Below are 21196 nucleotides of genomic sequence, written 5' to 3' on the forward strand. Positions count from 1 at the left end.
TTTTTATAAAGGTTCACTTGAAACCTATGTCTTGGGTACTTATGCTAAATATATATCCCTGAATTAAAAGTCGCAAATTCATTCTAGTGAAAATCCGTCACATATGTATAATACTTTAGCCAATTGAAGGTACCTGTATAATATATTTTCTACTCTTTTCATATATTCATAATTATATCATATCTGTTCGGTTCCATAGTAGTAAACCTTTCGTGGAAGAATTCCCATTATTACGCGGTTCAGGAGAAAAGTTTCCTATATTGTTTGCTTCCAAGCGTTACAATGGGGGTTTCGAATTTTCATTCTTTGACGCTCAGACCGTGTAAGGATAGAAATTATTACACGGTGAGAGCGTGAAAGAATTTATATTCTTACACGCTCCAAGCATTATTACACAAGTTAAAGAATATACACTCTTACACGTTCCTTATATTGATCTTTTCAATATTGACTAATTATTAACTTAATTATTTTGTACTGACAACATGCACACTGCACAGGGCACACGCAAAATTCCTTTTCTTTTTTAGAAGTATTGATATACCTTAATTCAGAAATTTTCATTCAAATATTGACCTAGCTTAGACCTTACTTTATAGGGGAAGGGGGACCCCCTTCCACTCTAAACTCCAAACTAACTAAGGAAACAATCACACTATTTACAAGTAAGGAACAAATTTTTTACTTACAAAAGGTATTTTAACATTTTACCATGTAACATTAGAAAAAAAAGTAATAGTCAGGACAAGAGCATAAGTGAACTATAAAAACTTATTTGGAACCCTACATCATGTCAATTGTTCCAACTTGATTAAAGTCGTATTTAACACGAATTTTTGAAAATATAAAATCTCGCGGAACCTCACAAATATGATAAAATATTAGTCTTATGAGGATAAAAATGTAATAATGGAATTCTTGAACTCAATGAAATAATCATGATGCATTCTTTCATCTCTTTTAAGAATTTCCATTATTATATTTTTTTTTAATAAGATATTTTCATATCATGTAAATTTGCAATATTTTTCAGAATGATGTCGGAATGGTAAAAATTAATGATTTGACGGCTGGGCTACGAGCTCCGGCGTTCTGGGCCGGGCTTACCGCCGGTTTGGCCGGATCGGCGATTTTGTACAAAATGTTCGGCCCGCCGGGCGCTGATGGAGACGAGGATGAAGATTCAGACGATTCCGCGGGTATGTAATATATAATAATACTTGTTTGCGCAGTACATTCTGGATACTGTGGTTATTTCGAAAATGACCGTTTTGTATACCATAATTTACAGAGATATTATTTTTAATTTATGTTAATAATTAAAATCACATGTAGATTTTCTACTATAAATACGATTAGCCCCTTTAGATCATTGATTTTTCCCAAGTCAGAGGAAAAACATAGTTATCATCTAGCAGAACAATTTCTTTTCAAGAGGGGAATATCGCCCTCGAGTCTAACATTAAAATTAGCGAATCTTATATTCCTCCTTTTGATTCTATTTGAATTCCGTGCAAAATTGAAATTATTAAAAAAATATATATTTGTTCCCGATAGTTTGCACATCTGGGGACGAGAGTGAGTACAGCGGGGATGAGGACGAGCAGGACATGAAGATGGTCTTGGTAGTCCGGAACGATCTTAAGATGGGGAAAGGAAAGGTAAGCGGACCAGCAGGACATGAAGAATGTAGATTGTCATGAAAGGAGGAACAATCTCTAAATGTTGATTAAGTTTAACGTCTAAATTAGTATCTCAGGACTAAAAACATGTCTCAACCATTCCATAATTGATAAATCATCCTAGGGTATATTTTTGATATATAATTTAAAGTCACTATTATTAAGGCAGCGGCGCAGTGCTGTCATGCTACCCTAGCGGCTTATAAGCAGGTAAAAATACTTTTTTTAATATTGAAATTGAATTTTCAGTTTTATAAAAATTCAAGAAAATAATAATTATGTTTAATTCATAACCCTTATACTTAAACTTATCTGGATTTCCGCCGAAACAAATTTAGACAATGTGGAAATGTGGGGGACTTGACGTCCAGAACCACCCTTCCATGTTTTTTTTGGCACAATTGCCTTTTAGCATTTCTTAAGGTATATATAAAGTAAACATTGAAAAAAATCGGTATATAAGAAAATATTTTCAAAAATCTTTGAATTACATTTTTTTAGGCGAAGAGAAAAAATTCTTCTTGGCTGAGAACATGGGAATGCAATGGACAACCAAAGGAACAGTAAACATTGTTGAATTATTGTAATGAAAGATACATGATTACAAGGAATATATCAGGAACTTCTATATAGGTGTTTACATTATTATTATTATTATTATTATTATAATTCAATGTACAGTCAAAGTATTATTTCCTGTAGGTTGAGCTCCAGGGTGGAGCTCCTTGCCACTAACCCTGTCTGTTGGGTTCCAGTAAATAATATCCCACCGTGAATAAAACTACTTAAAACTTAAAGGTGTACTGCAGTTTCTGTGGAAAAATATTAACAAAACTCGACCTAAGTAGTGCGCAGCACCGAATTTGTTTACAGGCTTCCATCAGAAACCGCAGTACACTGTTTACGATGAAGGCGTTCCTGATATATTCCTGGAATAATGCAATCCGAAGATAAAGTAAACTCTCGTAACAAGTTCAGAGATTGCAATGCCCGCTTCACAACGAACCCTTGTAACCGTTATCTGATCAGTAATTGTCATTTTCTTAGTTTTAAAACTGTTTAATTCTTTTAATTCTTATTTATTTTCCTGCAGTAGAAATATAAAAAATAATCAGTTTTTAAAGTTGATAACATGGATAACTAATTCATACTTGATCAGACAAAGCCTTTAAGGGTACCGTTGTGAATCAAACATTTCTATTGCATGGAGGATCACTTGAAATTGCGCTTACATTTTCAATAAGTTAAAAAAAAATTTCGGTACTTTTTTTGTCTATTTAATTCTTATAACGTTAAAATGTTTTTTTTTTACTGTTGAATTGTTAGGTTACTCTGAAATGTGAATCTGAAGACGACCTACACACTCTGCTAGCTCAGGTGTGATGTCACTTTTCCGTAAATTTGTCCATGCATATTTTCATAATCTTTTTTTATAACCTTAGTTTTTATTTTAAATATCCTTATTCGTTTTTACCGTTTTACCCTTTTTAGACCCCCAATATACTGATTCTCGGGTCCATCAATCAATATATCACTAAATAAAACTCACACCTTGCTTTTTTGAATAGCACAGTAATAACCTGAAAACAATTGAAAATTGTAATAATTTACTGTATTTAATATTTTTACAAAGCAAATAGTTTTACTGGATAATTATCAAATCATTAATTAAATGAAATGGGTCTGATGTACACTGCTTAATTGCTGTGTTCCATGTTTATTGGACTATTTAAAGCCAGAACTTGAGTTTAAACATCATCTACCTATTTCATAATTTTCTGATTATTACTGTATTGGTACTACAATAAGTACTCCTGGATATTCTCACCTCCCCCCCCCCCTTTTTAGGAAACTAATTTTTCCCCCGGGTGTTAAATATGTTTTCTAAATTTTGGGAAATAAATTAACTTTTGTAGTCTCTTAAAAGATGACAAATATGTCAGTTGATTTCCACCTTTTTACCCCATAGCGTCGAATTTCTATATTTTAATATTTTCAGCAACGGACCCCTAGTGAGGGGGGGGGGTGTGATTATTGAAAATCTGGTGGGGGGAGAATGAAAAATGGGACTTCAAAAGGGGGAAGTTTTTAATTCTTATTGATACTTCATTTATTTTCCCCTAAAAATCATTAATTTCCCCCAATTCAGAAAATAAAACCTTAAAAAAAATATTGATAACTTTCTGAGAAAATTTTTTTTTTTAAATGGGTGGGGAAAATAAACACCCCTTCTGTAAATATTTAAAAAACTATTATAAGGCTCGGAGTGTGGGACTAGTCAGTGCAGTCATTGCGGATGCAGGCAGAACACAGATAGCTCCAGGTGCAGTTGGTTGGTTGGTTGATTGTATGATTGGTTGTTTGGTTGGTTGGTTGTTTAGTTAGTTGGTTGGTAGGTTGGTTGGTTGGTTGGTTGGTTGGTTGGTTGGTTGGCTGGGTGGTTGGGTCGGGTCATCACATTTTGATCGAACAATTTATTTCATCACTTGATCAATAAACTATTACCAATTAATCGATCAATTAAATGCAGGAAGTAAAACAGTTCTAGCAGTTGGTCCTGGTCCAGGGGAACTGGTAGATCAGGTATTTAACCAAGAAATTTTTCACACGGCAGGCATTTCATTTTGGTGCGGATCCCAATCCCCCCGGGGAAAAATGGATTCGGATCCAGGTCCTGAATATTTTTTGCTTTTTTTTAACTAACAATTCAGACATTTTTATTAATCTTCTGTTGGATTACAAATAAGATTTGTTTTTTGAGAGCAAAAGCTATTTAGCAAGCTTTTACCCCTTGGATCTGGATCCGGGAATCCAGATCCGGATCAAGGGAGCCAAGACTTTGCGGATCCAATAGATCAGGAGACAGATCCTAAGCAGTGAAGGCAGGGGTATTAATTTTGTCAAAAAATATTTTTTTTTATATCCTCAGCCTCATTTTCAAAAAATAATTAGGTTTCTCTAGTATGCCAGGAAGGTTTATGTTGCAACATGACCTCTGTCACGCGGTTATATACAGGGTGTCACCAAAAACATGGGAATTCAATGACAATTTAATTCACAGTGATTAAGCCTGCTTATAAACAGTCTCATTAATTCTTTAGACAGGGTTGACTTTGAAATGTCGCAACACCTTGGGTATAGATTTTATCGCTCTAACTCACTTATGCTTTTCTGTAGCCTGTACATGTACATTTATCACTACTAATCACTTGTTGTTAGCTTTGGTTATAAAGAAGTAATTGGAAAAATTCTCATCAAGAATAATTTGAGAAAGTTCTTGTTTTGTTCAACAAATCAGTAAATCTTAAAGGGACAGACCGGCTATGTAAGTTAGTTAAACTGAGTGTGCAGTGTTGTGAACAAATTTTTAAAGACTCATTTGAGACATATTAAACTTTTCCACGATGTATAATTACTGAGTTTGAGCGCAAATTCGACTTTCAAAATCATTAATTTGGGTGGGTACGTTTTCAGAATCGGTTTTTTAAAATAATAAAATTACGACGACGAAAAATAAAGTAAAGATTATACAGTAAACCAAGTAGGTGGTTGGGAAAATATTTCTCAACAGAAATTTGTCAATAAATCAATGCTAAAATTAATTATTTCGTTTTCATCATTAAATTGAATTTTTTACTTTATGAATTTGTTCGCAGATTTCTACAAACTCTTCAAATGCCGTCTTTTGAATAATAATTCCAGAAAATCTGCAGTAAATCCTTGTTAATAATGAGATAATATAAACTAATAATTGAACAAGAATACTTATTTTCGATGATAAGATTAAATATATAAAAAATTCTGAAAACGTATCCACCCAAAAGTACGATTTTGAACGTCGACTTAGTGCTCAAACTCAGGATTCAAAGATCTTTTAAAAGTTTTATATGTCCACAACACTGCATACTCAGTTTATCTACCTTACATAGCCGGTCTGCCCCTTTAAAGAAATGTTCATGACCTGGATCCGTATCCGCATTAAAATAAATTGGATCCTAAGTACTGTCCCAACCCCTCTATTCTCAGTTGGTTGGCAATAGTAAACGTTTTGTTCGAATTAGCATAAATAAACTTGCGGACACTTGGAAAGAAGGATTTTAAATTTAAAGCTTAAGCTTCAAAATTGTTAATACTATTTTCTTTTTCTGCGTGATTCTCGATGGTTCACAATCAAAATTGAAGCGGAATAAGGGGGGGGGGGGTATAGAATGAACCCTTTTAAGTCTACCACTGACTTGATTTCAATATATTTTAGATTACTGGGCATTTAAAGCTGTACTAACCCTGTTCTTCAACCTCACAACACATCCAGTGAAACCATCAAGCTTCATTAGTTTATTAGTTCATTATGTACTGCTTATTGCTACTGAATTAATAAGTAGAGTGTGTACAATTTATGTACATTTTCATTGTGTACATTGTACATTGCACAACATTATGTACTGCTTACAGCTACTGAATTAATTAGTAGTCACTAGTGTTTATAATTTATGTACATTGTCAACATTACGTGGTGCCACTGAATTAATTAGTAGTCTCTAGTTTGTACTGAATTTATGTACATTTTTCTTCTTGTACATGTTACAACTTTGCCATATCATTATCATAAGAGTTGAAGAAAGATTGTGCTATAAAATTGATTCTATTGTTATTTTTTAAATATTTTCATAAGAATGGATTTGGGAGAGATTAACAAAGTTATACTTGGTAGTTTAAGTAAGCTTCTTAACATCAAGACACCAAGTACTATATCCACGGAGTTAGTCAAAAGTATTAATAGGTAAATTATTTTCTTTTTTTAGTAAGTACTGTGATAAAGTATAAATCTCTGATGTATATCCGATCATAACTCATGAATCCTTTTATTTGCTTCAAATTTTGATTCAAGAACTCATTAGAACCACGGTAATATTCTTAGTCTGGTTTAAATATTCATAGTTAAAAGGACTGTCAAGGTAAAATGAAAGGGGTTGTAGGCTGAAGCCTAGAACGTTTAGGAGTTAATCACGATCATTGCCATTGGTGGAAATTCTGTTCACGTGATACAGTCGTAACTATGATATTAATAATTATATATAATTATAAAAATTAATGAGTATTATATTCAAATTATAATTGGAGCTAACCTATAAATTTTAGGCACCTCTGGGTCATCGTAACTTTTAGATTTGTTCTGTATTTGCTAAATATGATCTGTCTATAACTTTCATTTATTCACCATATTACATATCAATATCACATATTTGTGCGCTAATGCATAAGATATTTTAGTAAGTTAAGTGGAGGACGGAATAAGTCAGGAAAACTGGAAGATCTATTTCATCTTCTTCAAACCCTCGGCATTGAAATCTCCCATATTAATATACAAAAGGTTAGGGAAAATTTGAATTTAAAATAAACTGAAATTTCTTGTTTAAATGGTAGGTAGGAACTGACATTTTTTTATTTTCTCAAAATCTTTGATTAAGTTTTGTCTCTTGTCAATAATTGGCTTAGAAATTAAACGATCCAAACTGTATTTGATTTCAACGAATTCATTGGTAATTGCAGATTTTGGTTGATTGATTGATTCATTACTTTTATTCACTGATTCATTAATTTATTGATTCGCTGATTGAATCACTGATTTACTAATTGACTAACTGATTACTTCAATGAGTGACTAATTGATTGACTGATAAATCGATTGATTGATTGATTGATTAATAAATCAATAAGATAGTTAGTTTATTGATTGATTAATTGATTGGTTGATTGATTGTTGCAAGGTTGCAGCTAAAGATGACCTTCACAGCTACCTCCTCTTGGATTTCTTGAATTTATTGTTGGAAACTTTATTCTCGGATAATCCTCAAGCTTTTAGTCAACTTATTCACAGGTAGTTTTTTTGTACTTGCGTAAAGGGACTGACTTAGTAATTTGACGTGGGCCTCCAGTGTGGACCTTGCCCAATTCACAATGGTACCCTTTTACTTGTTTTATCTGATCAACGATGGGGAAGACAAAGTCGGTTTTTTTATCTTTATAAGTGTGTAATTCTTGTAATTTCCTTGTAGTATAAATCTGAAAGTCCTTTTTCAATTCAAAAACAACAATAAAAGAAAGGGATCTTTAAAAAGTAAAGCATTGGTTGTTCATTCATTTAATCATTCATTTAGCAAAGCTTATTAACTCGGATAAAATTGAGTGATAGTAGAAATTACTTCTGCAAGTACACGCCCTTGAAAACTTTTTTTCTTTTCTCCCTTATTTACGTTTTACTGTTTTACGTGTAAGCTTTTTATTTATTTTATAGATTTTAACAATTTAATTTAAAAAAACAAAAATGTTAAAAAAATCTGCGAGATATTTTGTATTTAATTGTCTAAAACCTAAATTTTTATTTTTGATTAACATCTAATATTTTTTAAAGTTTGGACCAAGAATCTATTCGCCGCCGAGGCGGAGACTTTTCCCTGAGTTCCTCTAGTGAGCCAGAGTTTGGCGGAGCCACCACTAGCGGCGGAGAGGAGGTTGTAAGAATATTGGCAGAAGCTCGCCGGAAATATGGACGAATTCGAAGTTTTCGGGAAAAGGAGCGTATACTGAATTTGAGCAATCTCTTTTTAAACCTTTCTCGGGGATACATTTTCCTGAAAAATCATCCTTTCCTTCTATTAAATTAAAGATATTATATCTACAGGTTTATTGGTGACGTTTTTTGCCGAATGGGTAAATTTCTGTAAGGTTTGGGAAAAGTGAAATAAGGGTATTAATCGAAAAAGTTTTATCTCATCACCCATTCCCCTGCCGCCTTCCCCCCCCCCAAAAAAAAAAATTATTATTAGAATAATAAATTCACGAATGGTTGAACAAGAGGATTTAGTTCTCATATTTTATCACCCAAGATTAGTTTGAGCTTAATAAATGTTAAGGTATTTGGCAAGTTTTAAGGTTGAAATAAAAAATTGGAAACAGGAAAAAAGAACGATTTTATTTGAGTATACCCCTTGTACAGATTGATGCAGAGAATATAAGTTTGATTCAGAAACCTAAACCAGCAGAACACCATGTCTCAGAGGTTACAAATATAAAATTAAAGTGACTACTACATAGTACATTAGCGTAATTTCATGTGACCCTTAATTCAAAAATGGCAATGTCCGATTCACAATGGTACCTTAAAAGCTTTATTAGATATAAATAATTTTGAAAACTGGTTATTTTCAATTGTGGTTTCTACTGCAGAAAAACATATGGATATTCGACAGAAACACAAACATATAAAAACGACAATAACGTTTATAATCTTGATCAGATAAAGGTTTAAAGGGTTTCGTCGTAAATCAGTCATCAATACAGTTGTAAGCGATTATATCAATACAATGAAGACCACTTTTTTGTTTTGATAGTAAACAAGTTTTTTCGAAATGCAAGTTTACAATTAAATAAAAGAGAAGCTTTTTTAATTGGCAACTTCTCTTGACTTCTATGTTAATGTATCCATGCTGTTTAACAGCTTGATAAAAATTGAAATCGAAAGTCGTCTTCATTGTATTGATATAATCGCTTACCACTGCATCTTTCCATTGAAGGTCACTAATGGTCTCTAAGAATCAAATAAAGAACTAATTAAAATGTAGAAATTCTAGAAAAAGATATGTTTATTGTTTAAAGGTTGATCACGCACCAGTTGATAACGTGTCTTCTCGGAACCAATTCCCTCCACACAAAATCCGCGGATTAAATATCCCTCCAAAAATCCGGGAATCCAAAATGACGTTAAAATCGCAGAAACTTTATCAGTCAGAATTCAGTTCCAGCATCACCCTTAGTTCTTACAGTTCCAGCAGTAGTTCATCTAGTTCCCGAGGGTCAAGAAGTACGTCTAGATCATCATCTAGCACCGTAGAAAATGTTAACCCAGGAATAAGAAAGCAAAGATTAAAGAAAAACTCAAAAGAAGAAATGAAGGTGTTGAATAAGAATGATAAAGACGGAAATGAAGAAAATGAAGTTAATGTAAGAATCCCTTTGGAAGAAGCAAGTATTAATGTAAAGGTAATAAAATAGTATTCTTTGGTTAGCTTAAGTATAATATTAATTGTGTGATTTCGGGCTTGCGTATATTTTAGAACTTATGTCCAAGCTTCGAAGGGCAACTTCTTCACATTCAATATGATAAAATATATTTATTTTTTTTTCAATTCCAGATAAATCCCTAATCGTTCAATTTCTTACAAGTTTAGAAAGGTTGGGCCGGTGGAATTTGAAAGAAAAATATTGTGAAAATAAATACTGCAATTTGTGTTGTTATGGAACATTAAAAATGGCAATACACAAAACATTGCAGGCATTTTTATATTTATGATTATTTCATTGAAGTCTAAATTATTGGAAATTTTATTATATTATTGGATATTAGGTGGAAGAAGAGATAACGATTTATATTGAAATATTAAGTTGAAATTATTCTTGTTTTTTGGAGGAGTTAGATATGTGAGAGAAAAAAATTGAGTTACGTATTTAGAATTATATTTCACAATTTTTTCTTAGATTCGCAGTGACACTGCAGGAGTAAACTTAAAAAACAGACGAATTCATATCAGGTAACAAACTTATTTTTAGATTTTTTTTTCAAGTATCTTTTACAAAAATGTTTAATTTATTTAAAAATTTTAATTATATTTTTCGTCGTAACTTTTAACTGTGGATTCTAATCAAAAGTATATGTAACTGAACTTCCCTCTAGGGCACTAATACCATGCGATGTATTGATAAAGTGTTTCAAGCATTGACAATATAAGAGTTCCCACATCTGGTCAGTTAACCACAATATTGTGCATTAACATTTTTTCTCTAGATTACAAGAAGCTGAATCCCCAAAGAGGAGTAAAAAGGTAATGTATGGATCATCCTCCGTCCTCTTCCATCATCACAGGAAGAGTCGACCTCCAATGTTCTCGAAAAAGATGGCGACCCCAAGATTGGATGATAAAGAAGTTTTGACAAAGGCTGTTAAAGTTATTAAAAAACGAAAGCGGGATGAAAAAGAAGTAGAAGACATAAAGGAGAATAAGAAGGTCAAAACAGGGGAAAATGTAAGATTGGAAACACAGAAGTATTTGCGAGAAATACGAACTAGAAATGGACAACTTAAAAAACTTGCTTCTGAAATTAAGAAATAGTTCATTTTTATCTACTTAATTCTCTCAACTATGTTACCTATTTTTTGTCGTTTTTGAACGCATTTACTATGGCAAAATATTTCATTGGTTTTTTGAGCGAAAAAAATCTAGTTTGAAGTATACAAAGCTGGAAAACTGAGAAAATTAAATGACATAACTTCATTAGACTAGGATTTCCATTTATTTATTTTTTATGTTATTGGAACATTTTTCTCACTATCAACTCATTAAGGTGTTTTAAACTGCTCTGGTTCAGCAAAAATTGTTTAAGAGTAACAATTGCTCACAATTGAGGTGGAGGTGATTTAGATGTTAAAACTTCAAACAAAGTCGACCACCATAAAACTCTACATTGTTATAGCAGTTAATGCATATTTTGGACCTGAAATCGTTTTTAACATCTGTGTACTGTATTTTCAGCTTCCTAGTCATTATCCTTACTTTTATGTGATCTCTTTTACTGGAGAAAAGATGATAATCAAAACAAATATGGGTAAAAACGTAAATAATTGTACAGAAAACATTTATCTGGAATCATCAAGAAAGGTTTATTTTTGTCAACACTTAAATTGAAAGTAGCATTTTATAATTATTTTTATAGCAGTGCAAGTAGAACAAGGTTTTTTTTATACTGTGGCATGCTAAGACAGCTAAGAAACTAGTTTTTTGCTGGACAACAATGTTTTTGTAATAGGCTCTGAATTCTTGTATCAGACTGAAGGCCAAAAACATTTAATGTTCATTAAACTAGTCCATAAACTGTCAAAATGCATCTCAGTATTATGTTAACAAACCATGTAATTACTCCTTAATTTATAGCAAATTATGGTTTTCATTTTAAAATAATCAATTCTCAAAGTTTTTTCTATTTTTTATTTATGTTGCCAAATGTATTGTTAAATTTTCACATAATGTAAATATGCAGTTGATAGGTAGATAAATAGATATTAGATAGACAGTAGATAAAACATTTAATGAGATTATATAAGTTATCACATTAAGTTGAACAGGGTTTAGCTGTTCTAGAGAAATGAGCTGGATTTGGGTGCCAAGCTCATTCATAAATGATTTGGTTTTGACAATGTTGAATTGGTTATCAGTTGATATTTCAGATGAGATTTCCAAATGAGATTTCAGATAAGAATTTCAAATTAGATTCCATTCTCTTGGTTAATTAAATTTTCTGATGACAAATTTATTGAATTGCCAATTATCACATCAACTGGTATTTCCTTCCCTGAAACAAAGTTTAGTTTTTAAAACAATCATTTTTTATAATTTTCATACAATTTGAAATTTACCTTTGTGGTGCTGTGACGTTCATCTTCACTCCCGCTGTCACTGTCATGAGGGTCGACTAGAGGTTCTGCATTGAGAAGAAGGTTATCTTTGCTAGGAGCCGGAGCATGACCTAGTAGACGTGTAGCTCCACGTTGTCTTGTGAACATATTGGCAAGCTTGGTAAATTTCTGTTTTGACTGTTTCCCCATATTTCTTAGTTTCTCTCTAAATGCAGCGTCATCCATCCCTAGACTTCCTTTTTTGGCACCTAGTTCCTGGGGTTTATCTAGTTCATCCTCTTCTAGTGTTGAAAGGAACTCATGGTTACCCCGAAGTTCCATCATAAACTCCTCATTCTGGAGCATTAGTGCAAATTTTTCATCTTCCAACAGTTGATTAGTCCCAAAACCATCATTTGAGGATAAACTAAGTTTCTTCTGGTTTTCACTCATTCTCTCTCTGATCATCTCCTGGCTTAAAGAAGAGGAATGAGATGGTGCCTCAGGATGCATGTAAGAATGTCCATGGCGGGAAGATCCTTTGATCCGTAAAAAGTTGGACGGTAATTTACCAAGCATGGGCGGTTTCCATCCTCTCTGTATACATAATGGCACATCTGATCCACTGGCACCTAGGTTGTAAAGGCCTGACAATAGGTCTGGTTGACCTATACTTGAAGCTCCCATCAAGTCGCTGAGATCCTCTTGGAAGTTTGGATCATTTCTGCAATAACAAATTGAATTATTGAGATTAAAAAAATGAATAATGAATGAATGTCTAATAAAATTATGACATTATGACTTGATTACATTGAGCACTGTAATTTAAATTATTAATATGACTTATTCAGAGTTTCAAGGAAATATAAATCGAAATAATCCATTATTAATATATAAAGCGAAAAGGTCTATATTGAGATTTAAAAAAGTAATTATTGACTGGTGATTTTTTGCTATCAATTAATTTACCCCTCACAAGCAAATGATTTTCAATATCCTGTTTAAAATGAAAAAAGACTTCAACTGACGTTTTTTTTCTTTATTATTATTATTAAACTTTTTACCCATTAACTCATTTTTCCTACAGGTTTAAAGGGAATATAAGTTTTTTTTTAATAAAACACAAGCACTTTAAAAATATACAGTTACTTACTTGACTGCTTGATTGTATGATGGTAAATTGTTTTGGTATGAGGGGGGAGGTGTTTCATGTTCCTTTGTGGTATCCTGAGTAGTTTCTATGTCTGCTGTCATAGCCAGAAGCTGATCAATTGTTGTATCAACAGCTCCACCATTAGATCTAAATAAAATAATATTTTAAGCAAAGAGAATAGAATATATATGAGGGGAATTTAGAAAATCCCTAGGTATGAATTTTTTCGGCCCCTTTCAGTCTGAAAGGGAGTTCAATGTGTACAAATCATGTAAATGTTCAAAAATCATATGCAGTAGAGTACATTAATACAGTATGTTCTCTAGACTATCCATTTCAATTGCGAATTTTTTAAAGCTGTTAAATAAACTTTATAAAATGAATTAGGTGAATAAAAACATCATTTGATTTATAGTTATAACGGAAAATCATCGTTTGTAAACTGAAAGGCATAGAGTCTATGTGAAATGATCATTGGTCAATTATAAAACCAGCTTATTTCATAATTTGGTTTTCTTTTAATATTAATTTTAAAATTTCTATGAAATGATATTCCAGGGCCCAAAAGGTTATATAGCACAAATATGTGAAATACACCTGCCCTGCAGTATGGAAACAGTACAACAAAATGGCCGTTTTACACTTTTTCTAGTAAATTCCCCTCTAATATATATTCTTTTCTCTTTGATTTTAAGGGATTATCCACATGATCATCCAGAAGGGATTGTGATAGCATAGGCCAAGGAGCTATTGGACACCTCCCTAGTTTCTTGACTTGATATAATAGGCAGAGCATTTTAATTCTAGAGCCACAGTGTTTAAATTTTTAAAATCATCATTCCAAAAATTTAAAATAAAATATGATAAGCTATTTACTGTTGTTTTATTCTGGAAGATTTAATAAAATTTAATAGTTTAAAATAAATTATGTTGATATTGATACACTTCTAGGTTAAACTTAAAATCTATTGTTTATGAAAAAAATATTTTCTATACACTAGTTTATATGAATATTTTAATATATTATTATTTATACCTTAAAACTGCTTCAATGACATCTATGTCCATGTTAGGAAACATTATTTTGAAGTCTGTCATTGCCTGGTTAAATTCCAGTTGAGTTGCTTGGCTTGTTCTATCCCCCATGCTGATGTGCTTCCTCCCTCTGCTAGTGAATTCTTGTATATTGCAGTACCATTGTGTACATTAGGCCGGGTGTTATTGATTGCTGTCTACAGAAACCCTTCAAGTCATACGATAGAAGAGAGTTTAGTGTAGACGTCGTCCCAGCTCAGCTGTATTCTAGGAACATAGCTACAGACATTATTATACTTGATCAATAGAACACATTACGCAGTTAGAATTGATAAAAGGGATACTAAGGGATACACCGAAAGGTAAAAAAGGGGGGTGGGGAAATGTAATAATTAACCCCTCAAATTATATTCACACCCCCCCCCCCCCGTGAAATATTAGGAATCCTATATTTTAGAGAAAACAATTACACAATATGATTATGAAATTAAAAATTTGGAAAAAGAAACTAAGGAAATCAGGAAAAAAGTTGGAAAAATAGATAAGGTGAAAAGAAATGGAAAAGAGTTTCCTTGGAAAAGAGTTTTGAGGCTAGAGTGGAGGTGAGTGGAGATGAGTGAGAAATAGTTGAAATGAGTTTGGAAAAGCATGCGGTAAAAAGTGGCAGAGCTAAAACCATTACAAATTGCCCTCATTTTTATTTTGAAAAAAAAGTATTAAAAGTGGGAAAAGCGGTGGGGAAGATTTAGTAAGAGTGGAAAAAAATAGATGAGAGTGGAAGAGACGGGAATATAGTGGGAAGAAGTGAGAATATGATTGGTTAAAAACGGTACATATAATGACTGGTTTATCATTTGTTCTTCTGAACAAATCTTGTTTTTCTGCACCAGGTTAAAAACGGTACATATAATGACTGGTTTATCATTTTGTTCTTCTGATGAACAAATCTTGTTTTTCTGCATCAGGTTAAAAACGGTACATATAATGACTGGTTTATCATTTTGTTCTTCTGAACAAATCTTGTTTTTCTGCACCAGGTTAAAAACGGTACATATAATGACTGGTTTATCATTTTGTTCTTCTTCTGAACAAATCTTGTTTTTCTGCACCAGGTTAAAAAATGTCAGATATTATATATTTTAAATATTTACCTATGCCTTTTTCAGACTAGAAATGTATTTCCCAGTATGCATTTTTTCTTTGTTGTTGACTTGTGGTTTATCTATGTCAACAGAACAGGTTTCAGGTCAGTTTGGAAACTTGTTGAAAACCACATTTAAAAAAAACTCCGGTTTGCGCTGATAGATTTGACTATTTTGGCCATATCATTGTTCTGTTAATTAATTTTCATGTCTTTGAATAATTCCTTGTTAGCAGTCCTGATTTCTAATTTTACGAAATATTTTTAATGAATATTTTTACGTAAAAAATAGCCTAAAAGGATTGAATTGTTTTACCATAGATAGTGATGGTTTGTTTTTTAATTTATTATGGACCTTTAAAAGGTAACCCATTTCAACAACATTTCAAAGTTGTATTTTTATTATTTTATTTATCTTAAAAAACGGTTATTTTAAACCGATAGTTTTTGGTGTTTGGTTTGTTTTATGCATATTTTTCTCTCAGTGTCAAAATATGTCAAAGTGCATTGTAAGAACATCAAAACTTCTCATTTTTGTGGAACCTTTTTAAATTCCCAAAACTTTTAAACTTTAAAAACAAACCAAGCACATATGTCCTCAGAAAAACCAGGCATATCAATATTTCAATGAAGATACCAGTGCATATTATTCTAGCATCCTGTATGATATTGGATTTTTTTTATTATAAATATTACTTAAAAATTAATGGGTTTGGTTTTTTTTATGGCTTTTAAAAAATCGTTTAAGTCGGACATAATCCAAGTTTTGTAACAGAACATGTTTTTAAATACATGAAGCTTGTAATATTGCTTGTGAAGCTCCAAACTTTGGAATGTTTTAAAAACAGATTAATTTCTAAACTATGCCAAACATAAGATGTTACAGGTATGTCTCCAGTCCTTGGAGAACCTGTTCTCCATTTCCATCAAGTTAACTCTGCTGATCAGCAGAACCAGAAATCAAAGGTAAGTTCTGAGAACTTAAAAGAACTTAAAATGGTATCCTTGATGTTAGGTTAGATCTCCAGCAACTTCCCCAGTCACAATTTTCCCGGGACATCTTCCCCAACAACCAATTTCCCCAACAGCAACTTCCCCAACAACCAATTTCCCCAACACGAATTTCCCCATGCAGTAAAACAGCAACTTTCCCAAGAACTATTTCCTCATGCAGTAAAATATCGAATCTTTCCGTTTTTAACATTATTCCAATGAACAAATGCGCAATTTTAAAATAAAAAATTCTTGCTTATAAGAAGCAATGGAGAAATATTTAGAATTAAACACTGTTCGAGGCAGGGAAATGACGATATCATCTGGACATCAATTGATCGGATTTAGGTTCTCAAGGGTACTTTGTAAACAGGGCAATGCCATCTTTGCAAGGAGGATTACTTTCAATTACGCTCAAGTCCCTTTAACATTTAAAAAATGTTTGAATTTCCCATCAATTCTGTAATTGCAAGACAATAGCACTCTATTGTTTAGGTTCAAAATCAGCAATATCCTCAGGAAAGATCCATTGAACTGGTTTCTATTGGTTGGATAGCTGCTGGAGGTTAAATTATATATTATTTAATTATTTGCAAACAATTTTATTCAGTGAGAAACATTCAACTCTGGAAAAGAAAGACGATTTTTAGACTAAAGTTATCACCATAAAAGCACAGCAATTGTAATCAGAACCATTTCACTTAGTTAGTTTAGTGGTGCTATGTAACAACATTAAATACACTTAGTTATTACTTTGATGCTGTCTTCCTTTTCCACAGTTTTCTAGTTTTCACGGTATGGAAACGGTATAATTGGAAAGCAGAAATCTGTATTTTTCTGTCCAAGTTTGTATTCAATAAAAATGTAGATGTCTGTACTGCAACAACGCCAATAATCAAATCACACAAAACTCTTCTTTAAGGGCATTTCTTACTTATTTTTTTTTTTATTGTTGGCATCATATTATGATCCGTTTTTTTAACATACAGGAACTTCTGCCGTTCATCTTGTTGGCTCCGCAAAAAACCTACATTAATTTGGTGTAGATACAATTTTTTTTAACCAAAGATAAAGCCATGAAAAAACAAATTTTTATAAATCAGAGCTAATGTTTCGCATGAAAGAAAACGCAAATTTCAGAACATTCAATTTGAATGCAAAAAAGCTTAATTTTGAGAGAGGGAAAAAAACCCAACATGAGAATTAAATCTGATGATATAGGCATGCTGGTTTTTGCATTTGTGAATACTATACTGCTTGGAGCTACTGTTATGATAACCTTCAACATTTTCCAATGGCTGCTCAGTAAGTTTTTTACTCAAATGATTAAGTTTAATTTTTCTCAAATACTTCATTTTCAAACCGAAAAATTTTCGTATAAAAACTGGATTGGAAATATTACAAAAGGAAAACTGGATTTTTAAAAAATTTTAATGCCTCTTCTTGTTTTGTTGTAAATGACATTGACCTTGACTGAAATAAAGATGATTCAATGCAAGGTAGTACAGAGTCCCATATCATATTATATTACTGTTTTAACGTCAAAATAAACCCATAATACTCGAAAAACCTCGCATTTTCCACAAGAAAATTCATAAATTAGCCTTATTCAATTTTTCAAAACAATTAATTCCTCTTAAAGTTTCTGATTAGTCCTGAAAAAGGTAATTTAGACCGATTGACGATCTAATATGATGTGGGTTACCCTGTATAATAAGGTTGGTTACTCTCGATGCACTCCAATGTACGGAAAAGGTTTTTCTTTAGATAAAAAGATTTTTAAAAAACCTAATATGGCCTCACTGATGATAGAGGCGAGAGTGACTTTTTATCTAGTATCTATCTTAGGAGAACACATATTCCATATATTGGAGCCCATTGAGAGTAACCATCTTGATTATACAACCTTCTTGATTCCATGGAAGGGGGGTGGGGGTGCTTTCACACTTTCTGACACCAAATTTTGTACAGTCTGTCCGAAAAATTGGGATAGAAGGCTGAAGTTTTGCATGCAGCCTCTAATTTTGGTCGTCTACATGGATCATGAAGAAAATTTGAGATCGGGGGTCATTGACCTCCATTTTGACCTCCATGAATTCAGAAAATATGGGAAAATACCACTTTTTTCCCTGTAATTCACTTATTTTAAGTTAATCAGACCTTCATATTTTGACCTCCCGAGGTCATTGATATCTGGAGATCACGACCTTTATGATCATCTGAGGTTAAAAAGGTGTTTCAGAATGGAATCGGAACACCCAAAAACCTGTGATTTGAAACCTCACATGACTTATTTTCATTGATTTCATATTTTGACCTCCCGAGGTCATTGATATCTGGGAGATCACGACCTTTATGATCATCTGAGGTTAAAAAGGTGTTTCAGAATGGAATCGGAACACCCAAAAACCTGTGATTTGAAACCTCACATGACTTATTTTCATTGATTTCATATTTTGACCTTCAGAGGTTATTGATATCTGGAGGTCACGACCTCCAGGATCTCTGAGGTCAAAAAGGGGTCTCAGAATGGAATCGAAACACCAAAAAACCTATGATTTGATACCTCACATGGCCCATTTTCATTGATTTCATATTTTGACCTCCAGAGGTCATTGATAACAAAAAATGTGAAAACATGCCTGATTAACTTAAAACAAGTGAATTACAGGGAAATAAGTGGTATTTTCCTATATTTCCTGAATTCATGGAGGTCAAAATGGAGGCTAATGACCTCCGATCTCAAATTTTCTTCGTGATCCATGCATAGCGCAGCCTGTACAAAATTTGGTGTCACAAAATGTGAAAACGCCCCCCCTTTAATTCATGTAAATGCAACGATAAATGCAACCTCACAGAAGAGTCATTTTTAGATTTTTTACTTTTAAACATTTTTGATAAAAGATTTTATATTTTTCTAAAGCCTGCAGTTTATTCTAAAGGTTTTGATATTTTTCTAGGTGCACTTGCATTGGTGGCGCCAGCATTTGCTGCTACAGTTGCTCCATTCTTTGCAGGTAGTTTTGGTAAATTTTATCTAAATTAGTTTAGAGGACTTGAGAATAAATTTCAAGTTATTCAGGCATAAGTTTAATGGGTACTATTGTGAATCAGGAATGTAAAGGTGCACGTGGACAGTCCCTTAAAGATATTTTTCAGTTTTTTATTCTTGCAACATAATTCTTTTTTGTATTTATAAAGTTTTATTATTATAGCGGTAACAGCTCCTTTGCTTGCAGCAGCTCCTGCCTTTGGTTAGACAGCGGTCACTAAGAACTTTGATGACAAAATGCTCAAAAGAATTGTAGATATAGTGCAGACAGCAGAATGTGTAAAAAATCTATCAATTTTCCTCTTTAAATGCATTTCTAGTCGGAAAAATATTAAATTTTATTTATGAATTTTTAATAAACTTGTCAACAGCTGATTATTTGATAATATCCCTCATTTTAAGTTATCTGAATAATCACCTAAGAGTTTTTAGTATCGAGTTGAAGTTTCTGGGTCGGCACAATTGTACTGAGAACGTTATGTGGAATTTTTTTTCCGTGTCAAAAGAAGTTTTATCATAAAAAATCTTGTAAAAATTTAAACCAACCCTTAAGTCATACTATGATGACAGGTTTGGACACTTGTATTAAAATACTCAGTTAAATCCTGTAATACTTTAAGACCCAACTAAAGCTTGTGATATCACATTTTCCTTTCTTTTACTTAGGAAATCATTAAGAAGATTCTAATTGTAATTGCAATTCCGATACTTAAAATAGTTTCAGAAATTAATTATTATAAAATTTTAATGATATATCAAGATAGAACGAAGACCATATCATTCTTGCGTTTTTGGTCACACCTGTTTTATACAAATTGTTTTTGCTGCGATGTTCAAGTCATAGAAACGATTACGATAAATTATAAGTTTATAAGGCTGTCGTTGTTCAGGAAAAAAAAAACTAAAGAAATGGGTCGTTCAGACAAATGAAGAAATGCTCAATTTTAAGAAACGAATGAAAATCGTTCTAACAAACTTGAATAACTAGTGATAACAAAAAAACTTTGAAATAGGAAGACGACTTTTAAAATTAAATTAAGACTGACAGTCCAGTGGGCAGTGAGCACGGGAAACAGAAATTATTCAGTGTAAACAGACAGACGCATTTCACTTGAATTGTGATTGAATAAGTGTCTAGTAAAATTATTTTCTTTATAACATCAAATACACTTACGTATTGCTATAAAGTCGTCTTCCTATTTCGGAGCTTTCTGGTTATGAATATCGTTTTTGACTGAACAAACAAATTTTCCACAAGATACGGAAAAAACAGGTTTTTACCTAAAAGATTTTTAGTACAAATGTTTTGATAAAAATGCATTTTTACTGAACAAATGATTCTACTGAACTTCGTTTCAGTGAGAAAATGAATGAAATGGATGGAAAATGAACGATACCTTAAAGAACGAATGAAATAAATTTTTTCTCAAGATTGAAAAAAGAACAAAATGAGAAAAAGCTGAACGTGTCTATCTCTAGAAAGAGTGACAAATGGTGATATTGTGGTCATGGTGGGTGATTAATAAATCATATAACACTTAAAAGCAGTGGCGGATATAAGGGGGGTTATTGGGGTTATTTACCCCCCCCCTAGAATCCTGGGGGTAAATACCCCCCCCTAGAATCCCGGGGGTAAATACCCCCCCCTAGAATCCTGGGGGTAAATACCCCCCCCTAGAATCCTGGGGGTAAT

The 21196-nt window shown here is 32.4% G+C and overlaps 4 protein-coding genes across 4 annotated transcripts; 3 read left to right on the plus strand and 1 right to left on the minus strand.

The window, feature by feature from the left end:
* The first annotated feature begins 1014 nt into the window (after positions 1 to 1014).
* On the plus strand, positions 1015 to 6356 carry LOC111709052 (peptidyl-tRNA hydrolase 2, mitochondrial). The gene is made up of 8 exons (XM_023482633.1): positions 1015 to 1199; positions 1558 to 1661; positions 1848 to 1892; positions 2184 to 2240; positions 3009 to 3059; positions 3942 to 4005; positions 4213 to 4265; positions 5938 to 6356. Exons 1-8 carry the CDS (start codon positions 1046 to 1048, stop codon positions 5962 to 5964), a joined length of 555 nt encoding a protein of 184 aa, XP_023338401.1. The 5' UTR covers positions 1015 to 1045; the 3' UTR covers positions 5965 to 6356.
* LOC111709049 (uncharacterized) lies at positions 6345 to 11711 on the plus strand. The gene is made up of 8 exons (XM_023482631.1): positions 6345 to 6462; positions 6954 to 7053; positions 7451 to 7560; positions 8095 to 8257; positions 8680 to 8742; positions 9339 to 9722; positions 10218 to 10270; positions 10525 to 11711. Exons 1-8 carry the CDS (start codon positions 6356 to 6358, stop codon positions 10847 to 10849), a joined length of 1305 nt encoding a protein of 434 aa, XP_023338399.1. The 5' UTR covers positions 6345 to 6355; the 3' UTR covers positions 10850 to 11711.
* Positions 11709 to 14545, minus strand: LOC111709051 (CUE domain-containing protein 1). Its single transcript, XM_023482632.1, has 4 exons — positions 14319 to 14545; positions 13283 to 13429; positions 12151 to 12853; positions 11709 to 12086 (listed from the first exon to the last, which is right to left on the minus strand). Exons 1-4 carry the CDS (start codon positions 14426 to 14428, stop codon positions 12063 to 12065), a joined length of 984 nt encoding a protein of 327 aa, XP_023338400.1. The 5' UTR covers positions 14429 to 14545; the 3' UTR covers positions 11709 to 12062.
* LOC111709053 (uncharacterized) lies at positions 14219 to 19878 on the plus strand. Its single transcript, XM_023482634.1, has 8 exons — positions 14219 to 14233; positions 14544 to 14546; positions 15482 to 15563; positions 16345 to 16424; positions 16947 to 17016; positions 17673 to 17756; positions 19412 to 19468; positions 19667 to 19878. The coding sequence occupies exons 3-8, from the start codon at positions 15491 to 15493 to the stop codon at positions 19708 to 19710; spliced, it is 408 nt and encodes a 135-aa protein (XP_023338402.1). The 5' UTR covers positions 14219 to 14233; positions 14544 to 14546; positions 15482 to 15490; the 3' UTR covers positions 19711 to 19878.
* Positions 19879 to 21196: the final 1318 nt, after the last annotated feature.

The sequence above is a fragment of the Eurytemora carolleeae genome, unplaced genomic scaffold (assembly GCF_000591075.1).
Source record: "Eurytemora carolleeae unplaced genomic scaffold, Eaff_2.0 scaffold853, whole genome shotgun sequence".
In the NCBI taxonomy this organism is placed as follows: domain Eukaryota; kingdom Metazoa; phylum Arthropoda; class Copepoda; order Calanoida; family Temoridae; genus Eurytemora; species Eurytemora carolleeae.

Bases quoted from the DNA above. Each gene is read 5' to 3' on its own strand.
- LOC111709052 (XM_023482633.1), top strand. From the start codon at position 1,046: ATGGTAAAAATTAATGATTTGACGGCTGGGCTACGAGCTCCGGCGTTC. The intron at 4,006-4,212 runs GTGCAGTTGGTT...AATTAAATGCAG, and splicing joins CAGAACACAGATAGCTCCAG to GAAGTAAAACAGTTCTAGCA. The intron at 4,266-5,937 runs GTATTTAACCAA...AATATATTTTAG, and splicing joins CAGGGGAACTGGTAGATCAG to ATTACTGGGCATTTAAAGCT.
- LOC111709049 (XM_023482631.1), top strand. From the start codon at position 6,356: ATGGATTTGGGAGAGATTAACAAAGTTATACTTGGTAGTTTAAGTAAG. The intron at 8,258-8,679 runs GAGCGTATACTG...CCCCTTGTACAG, and splicing joins TTCGAAGTTTTCGGGAAAAG to ATTGATGCAGAGAATATAAG. The intron at 9,723-10,217 runs GTAATAAAATAG...ATTTTTTCTTAG, and splicing joins AAGCAAGTATTAATGTAAAG to ATTCGCAGTGACACTGCAGG.
- LOC111709051 (XM_023482632.1), bottom strand. From the start codon at position 14,428: ATGGGGGATAGAACAAGCCAAGCAACTCAACTGGAATTTAACCAGGCA. The intron at 13,430-14,318 runs GTATAAATAATA...TATTTTATTTAG, and splicing joins GTCATTGAAGCAGTTTTAAG to ATCTAATGGTGGAGCTGTTG. The intron at 12,854-13,282 runs GTAAGTAACTGT...TTGTTATTGCAG, and splicing joins TCATACAATCAAGCAGTCAA to AAATGATCCAAACTTCCAAG.
- LOC111709053 (XM_023482634.1), top strand. From the start codon at position 15,491: ATGTATTTCCCAGTATGCATTTTTTCTTTGTTGTTGACTTGTGGTTTA. The intron at 15,564-16,344 runs GTCAGTTTGGAA...AAGATGTTACAG, and splicing joins GTCAACAGAACAGGTTTCAG to GTATGTCTCCAGTCCTTGGA. The intron at 17,757-19,411 runs GTAAGTTTTTTA...ATATTTTTCTAG, and splicing joins CATTTTCCAATGGCTGCTCA to GTGCACTTGCATTGGTGGCG.